This window comes from Zonotrichia albicollis, unplaced genomic scaffold (genome assembly GCF_047830755.1).
Source record: "Zonotrichia albicollis isolate bZonAlb1 unplaced genomic scaffold, bZonAlb1.hap1 Scaffold_83, whole genome shotgun sequence".
Classification (NCBI taxonomy): domain Eukaryota; kingdom Metazoa; phylum Chordata; class Aves; order Passeriformes; family Passerellidae; genus Zonotrichia; species Zonotrichia albicollis.
This window is the reverse complement of record NW_027428460.1, coordinates 5,706,967-5,714,288: the sequence shown is the minus strand read 5'-3', so window position 1 is coordinate 5,714,288 and position 7,322 is coordinate 5,706,967. Positions and strand designations below refer to the sequence as shown.

Genomic DNA, 7,322 nt, shown 5'->3' with positions numbered 1-7,322 from the left:
AGGAATGGAGAAAACAAGGAGTGAATCTGGGAACTTGGGGTGGATTTTATGGAAATGGGTAAATTGTAATTCACATTCAGTGACTGTATATAAGCAACACACTGGTAGAATCACATGTCCATATAAGGTTAGGAGTTATCCCATGTTGGACCTCAGGCCTGAATAAATGATTCCCTCTGAAATAGCAAATTAGTGTTAAGGAGCCTTATTTTGATATTTCAGAGATCTGGTGACAGTGGGACCTCACAGAACCAAGGAGTCAGCTGTGACACTGTGCAAACTCATGGAACAAAGGGTTCATTGTGACACAGCAGAACCCCATGGAACCAAAATCCATTTGGGCACACTGGGGCCACATTGAACCAATGGTCCATTGTGATACTGCGGATCCAAGGAGACCATTGTGACCCTGAGAAACCTCTTGGAACCAGGGGGCCATTGTGACACAGCAAGACCTGGTGGAACCATGGGTCCATTGTAACACTGTGGAACCTCACGGAACCAAGGTGACCATGTTCTACTGCGGGACCTCATGAAACAAAGGGTCCATGGTGACACTTCAGAACTAAGGAGACTGCTGCTGGCAGTGTAAGAGCTCATGGAACCAGAAGTCCCTTGTGACACAGCAAGGCCTGATGGAACCAAGGATTCCTTGTTAAGCTGCAAGGCCTCATGGAACCATGAGCCATTGTGACACAGTGTGGCCACATGGAGCCAAAGGGCCACTGTGACACTGCGGATCCAAGGAGACCATTGTGACTGAGGAACCTCATGGAACCAAGAGTCCATTGTTCCACTGTAGCGCCCTGTGGAACCAAGGGGAGCACAGTGACATTGTGGGGCCTCAGGGAACAATGGAGACTGTTCTGATACTTTGGGACCCACTGGAACCAAGGGGCCATTAGAGCATGGCAGGGCCTGGTGGAATCAAGGGGACTGCAGTGAACACTGTGGGTGTCCATGTGATGAAGGGTCCCTTCTGACACCGTGGAACCAAGGATTCCATTGTGACACTCTGGGGCATCATGGAACCAAAGGGCCATTGTGGCACTTCAGAGCCTTGTGGAGCCAAGGGACCATAGTGACTCTGTAGGGCTCCATGAAACTATTGGTCTGTTGTGACACTGAAAGTCCTTATGGGATCATGGAGACCATTGTGACACTGCAAGGCCTCATGAAACCATGGAACCACTGTGACACTCTGGAGTCTTGGCAGAGACTTGGAGGCCAAGGGGCAGTTGTCACACTGTGGGGCACCATAGAACCAAGGAGTCCATTGTGACACTCCAGGGCCCCATGGAACTAAGGATCCATGGGTCAGTGCAGGACCCCATGGAACCAAAGGTCCATGGTGACATTGTGGGGCCTCATGGAATCCTGGAGGCCACTGTGACACTTGGAGGCCTCTTTGAATCAAGGGGCTCTGCAGGGCCTTATGGAACCAAGGAGACCCTTCTGACATTGTGAGTCCCCATGGAACCAAGGGTCCATTGTGACACTGCAGCACCATGGAGACCCCTTTGACACTGCCAGGCCTCATGGAAGCCAGGGACCATTGTGACACTCTGGAGCCCTGTGGAAACAAGAGGCCAGTGTGAGACGTCTGGGCCTGATGGAACCAAGGATCCAATATGACACCACCCCTGTGACACTGCAGAGCCCCATGGATCACAGGGAACAGGCCTGCTTGTCTTGGCCTGACTGCTCCAACTGCCCTTGGATTGTTGAGTGTCTCTTCTCATGTATCCCTGAAACCCTGGGGTCTGGGCTTTCCTTCAATTGGAAAAGAGCTGCCCTTCTCATTCAAGCATCCATGGCCAAAATGGGATTCCCCCTCCAAAATTCCCAATATCCAGGGATTTCTCCCACATAAAAGCTGCCATTACCAACACGTCTGGCTGACCTTGTCTTCCTGAGGGCTGGCTCTCACCTGCCTTCAAACAGTGAGGCTCTGTGCTTTCCTTCCTATGGAAAAGAACTGGCCCTCCTGCACAGGCACCCATGGCCAAAACTGGTACTTGTCCTCCAAAATTCCTACATTCAAGGGGTTTTTCTCCCGGACAAGATCTCCCATTACAGACAGGTCGTGCTGGCCTTGGCTTCTTGGTGGTTGCCTGAATTCTGCCCTGAAACACTGGGGCTCTGCCCTTTCCATCCTAAGGGAAAAGAACCATCCTTCTTCTCCAGGTGCCCATGGTCAAAATTGGGATTCCACCTTCAAAAGTCCTATATCCAATGATTGCTCCTACACAAAATCTGCCATTACAGAAAGGTCTGGCTGGCCTTGGTCTCTGGTGCCTGCAGTTCATCAGCCCCTGAAGCACTGGGGTTCTGTGCTTTCCTTCCTATGGAAAAAAATCTTCTTATTCCTCCATGGCCTACTCCTCCTAAAATATTCACTATATGAAGGGTTTCTCCCAGACAAAACTAGCCAGCTCTTGCTGGCATTGTGGGGTCTGATGGCCACCTGTCTTCTACCCCTGAAACACTGGGGCTCTCTGCCTTCCTTGTGATGGAAATAGAACAGTCTCCTCATCCAGGGGCCATGGCCAAATTGAGATTTGGCCCCATATAAATATAAATATAAATTTCATATATCCAAGGATAGCTCCCAAGCAAAAGCTGCCAGGAGAGACAAGTTTGGCTGACTTGGCCTCCCAGGGGCTGCTTCTCATCTACCATCAAACCCTGGGTCTCTCTGCTTTCCTTCATATGGAAAAGAAATGCCTTTTCATCAAGGGACCAGTGGCCAAAACTTGTATTCTACCTCCCAAATTATGTGTATCCAAGGATTTCTCTCAGGCACAAGCTGCAATTCCAGAAAGGTCTGGCTCACTTTGGCCCTTGGTGGCTGCTGCTCATCTGCCCCTGAAACACTGGGCCTCAGCTTTCCTTCCAATGGAAGGGAATTGTTGTTCACATCAAAGTGCCCATGGGCAAAACTGAAATTCAGCCTAAAAAATTCCATCTATCCAAGGATTGCTCCAAGGCAAAAGTAGCCAGGACACACAGGTCTGACTGGTGTTGTTCTGAGGTGATTTTCTTAGACTATGAGCAGAATGTTTTCATTTGCCAATACCTTGGAGAGGGGCCAGATATCTCCCAAGGTGGGGTTTGGAGGCCTCAAGCACATGAGCACTGTACAGGGACAGAGGAGCTCTGTGCTCAGTCGAGTGGGGACTGAGGACAGCAGAGGAGAGCCCTGGAAGGGACTGAAGGGTGGTTTCAGAGGTGGTGGATCCTTTTGACAGAGAAAGAAAGAAAGAATTAATGCAAAGGACAGATAGGGAGGGCCAGACAGGACCCAAAGAGAAAGGAATTTCCCTCTCAGAGCAGGGCTGTGGTGCAACATGGCCCCCAGAATAAGTCTGGGTCATCCCAAAGCTTTGTGTGGGCAGGCAGAGGCAGGCAGGAGGCAGAGCTGTCAGCAAAGGAAGGGCCCAGCCAGGTGGGGCAGCCGGGGGATGCCGACAGCCTGCAGGGACAGAGTCACAGGGCAGGGACACCGTGGGACAGCCTGGGCTGCACAGGGCACAGGGATGGGCAGCAGCTGCAAGACAGTCCTGCCAGAGCCAACTTGGGCAGCACTTTGGCCATGGCTGCTGGGCCTGGGCCTGAGGCCACGAGGGGACAAGTGACCCTTGCAGGGCTGGGGCCTCATTGCCTCCTTGTCCCTGCTCAGCAGCCTGGCAGGGGCCGCCCCATGCTCCTGCCCCTGGCATTGCCCATCCCCACATGCCAGTGCCCATCCTGGGATGAGCCCTGAGTAAGGAGGGAGGGACAGGTTTTGCCTGGCCAGGGGCTGGGGCTCAGGCCTTGGCCCTTTGCATTCCTCAAACACATCCAGGTTTGCTCAGCACCAGAGACACCTTTGCCTTCTTTGTCTCCAGCTGTCATCACTGCCTCCAGTGTTCTGCTGTAACTGGAACTGGGGACACTTTTTGAGTTATGTTCCTCAGTGGGATCCATAACAACTTCAAGAGACTTCAGACTTTCAATTTGAGTTTGAGTTCTTGAGAAGTTTTTTGAACACTCTCTAAGGGACTGAGCTTGATGTAAACAACACCAAAGCCCTAGAGGCTCATTAAAGTCCTTTGTGCTGTGTCTGTGCTGCTGAGCTGGGCTGGGCTCCTGGCACAGAGGCAGCTCCTGGTAACCAAGAAGAGCTTCAAAAGCACATTTCTCTTGATGAGCAGCTCTTCTGCCAGCCCAGCAGGACTGGGGCACTGCCTGCAGCCACCCTGGGCACAGCACAGAGACACAGAGAGCTTCAATCAGTCAGGGCTGGGAAGGTGCTGAGAAGTGCCTGGGGCAGAATCACTGCCAGCCCTTGGCACAGGAACCTCTGGCTTCAGGACAATGCAGCTGCAGCTCCTGGAGTGATCTCCTAAAGCTTGAACATCCCAATGCCTACAGACTCTGTGAGTAAAACTCTGAATATTTCTGGTGCAGGGGAGGTGAAATGCTCATGAAGCTTTGACATGCTGAGGAACGCTGGTCAGTCATAAAATATTTCCAATACAAGGATTTCATTAAAAATTAGGACATTTCCAAAGACTTTGTATTCGGTTTCCTAATATTGGAGAATGGCAGGGAGTGGGGGGATTAATATTAAAGATTGATTATGAATTATTAATTATGAAATTTTAAAAGTTCCTGAGACATTGGAACTGTTATTTTTGTGTTCTGTAGATTCACAGGAGATCCCTAATGTACTTTTAGCCACTCTGCCCGTGGACAGCACCAGCATCCCCTTTGCTGGAGCCATTAGGCTCAGTCTGAGCTGTCCTTTCTCCAGGCTGGAAACAGAACCTGCTCCCAGGCAGTGCCCTGAAAGCAGGCAGGGTTCTGTCAGGCTAAGGAGAATGCACAGAGATTTGGGGTCTGTGAGTGCTGGCAGGGAGAGATAAGGCACATAGAAACCCCTGCAGGAGGGAAAATCTCCAGGAAGCAGAGAGAAGATCAGGCAATGAGAGAAAACAAACCCCAGAAATGCTGTGGCAGGGAGAGTTTAGAGATGTCCACAGGATCCCCTCCAATGCAGCCCCTCCCTCTGAACAAGCCCCCTCCCTCCTGTCCCCCCAGCCCAGCCTCTGCCCTCAGGGCTGGGGCTCCAAGGTGTGCAGCCCCTCCTGTGCAGGCAGAGCTGCAGCAGAGCCGTGGGGCAGCTCTGCAGCTCCGGGCCCAGTTCCCTCTGCAGAGCACAGGGCTGGGAGCGGCTGCCCGGCACTGGGGGCTCTGGCAGGGGGCACAGCTGGCTCAGGGTGACGCTGTCCCCAGTGCCCGGCTCTGGGCAATGCTGTCAGTGCAGCCAGGGAAGGAGCTGCATCTCCCTCAATCCAATGCCATCATAAGGACTCTTGGGAATCTCCCTGAGATTTCAGTCCAAGCAGGGAGCTTCAATCCAGGGTGCAAACCTGTCCTAGGGCTTCTCAGATTATAAGATTGATGGGGAAAGGCAGAGGTGTTGTGACACCGAAAATGTTGTTGGGTTGGTGAAATGAGCAATGTGAGTCCTTGGCTACAAATGTGGAGCTGGGCTGTGGTGGATCCATCTCCTCTCAGCAGTACCTGGGTATTTTTAAGAGGAACTTGCTAGTGTGAACATCCTCCATTTGAGAAAAATCAAAGCCCAGAAAAATTCCAAACAGAATGAAGTAATAGACCATCTCCCCTCACTCTCCACTCATCCTCTTGCTTTATGGAACTCACTCTGTTCTACCAGAGGGCAGCAGAAATGCTGAGGGTTTCTGATACCCAAGAATTCCAGGAGAGACATGGTGGTAAATTAAAAAGAAAAGCTAAGAACTCTTAAACACAAAAGCACGTCCATGTATGTTACAGAGGATGGTAGATGGAAAATGGCTTTGATTTTGGTTACAGGTATCTCCTCTAACACTTCACTGTCCTTTCTCCATGAAGAGATCCCTATGTACAGCCCCAGCAAATGTCCAACAGCAGCTCCATCAGCCACTTCCTCCTGCTGGCATTGGCAGACACACGGCAGCTGCAGCTCCTGCACTTCTGCCTCTTGCTGGGCATCTCCCTGGCTGCCCTCCTGGGCAACGGCCTCATCATCAGCGCCGTAGCCTGCGGCCACCACCTGCACACGCCCATGTTCTTCTTCCTGCTCAACCTGGCCCTCACTGACTTGGGCATGATCTGCACCACTGTCCCCAAAGCCATGCACAATTCCCTCTGGGACACCAGGGACATCTCCTACAAAGGATGTGCCACACAGCTCTTCTTCTTTATGTTCTTCATGTCAGCAGAGCTTTTCCTCCTAACCGTCATGTGCTACGACCTCTACGTGTCCATCTGCAAACCCCTGCACTACGGGACCCTCCTGGGCAGCAGAGCTTGTGCCCACATGGCAGCAGCTGCCTGGGCCAGCGCCTTTCTCAATGCTCTGGTGCACACAGCCAATACATTTTCCCTGCCCCTGTGCCACAGCAATGCCCTGGGCCAGTTCTTCTGTGAAATCCCCCAGATCCTCAAGCTCTCCTGCTCCAAATCCTACCTCAGGGAACAGAGTCTTCTTGCTGTTAGTGCCTGTCTAGGACTTGGCTGTTTTGTGTTCATTGTTTTCTCCTATGTGCAGATCTTCAGGGCCGTGCTGAGGATCCCCTCTGAGCAGGGACGGCACAAAGCCTTTTCCACCTGCCTCCCTCACCTGGCTGTGGTCTCCTTCTTCCTCAGCACTGTTGTGTTTGCCCACTTGAAGCCCCCCTCCATCTCCTCCCCATCCCTGGATGTGGCCCTGTCATTTCTGTACGTGGTTGTGCCTCCAGCCCTGAACCCTCTCATCTATAGCCTGAGGAACCAGGAGCTAAAAGCTGCAGTGTGGAGACAGATTACTGGATTCTTCCAGAAACATTAAACTGCTGGGCAATTTCTGCCAATCATTTGTAATAAAAGTCACCTTTGATATATCTTGTTTGTTTGGTTGTGGGTTTTTTCTTTTCTTTTATTGTTTTCATATTGTCCACACAGAAATGTCATTCTTTGTGCCGTTTCTCATTCTGTTTCTCTCCACCTTTCCTATGGTCACAGACAGTGTCAATGAGAGGCTGGTTTCCTTGTGGCTTTAAAAGAAATAAAGGATGTCCCAAAAAGTTTTCTGCAGAGATGCCCTTTTGTTGCCTTCTCTGGAGCTGCAGCAGCAATGCCTGTGTGCAGAGCTGGGGCAGACCAGGGCTGGTACAGCAGCAGCAGCACTTGGTGTTGCCAGTGCTGCTGCCGTGGCCCTGCCCCGCTGCCCTGGTGGCCCTGGTGTTGCTGTTGGGCCTGAGTGGTCTCGGGGTCGGGCACAGTCCTGGGGG

At 51.8% G+C, this 7,322-nt stretch overlaps 1 protein-coding gene across 1 annotated transcript; it reads left to right on the top strand.

Annotated features, from left to right (window-relative positions):
• The first annotated feature begins 5,947 nt into the window (after positions 1-5,947).
• Positions 5,948-6,880, top strand: LOC141728054 (olfactory receptor 14J1-like). Its single transcript, XM_074534353.1, has one exon. The coding sequence runs from the start codon at positions 5,948-5,950 to the stop codon at positions 6,878-6,880; it is 933 nt and encodes a 310-aa protein (XP_074390454.1).
• The last annotated feature ends 442 nt before the right edge of the window (positions 6,881-7,322 follow it).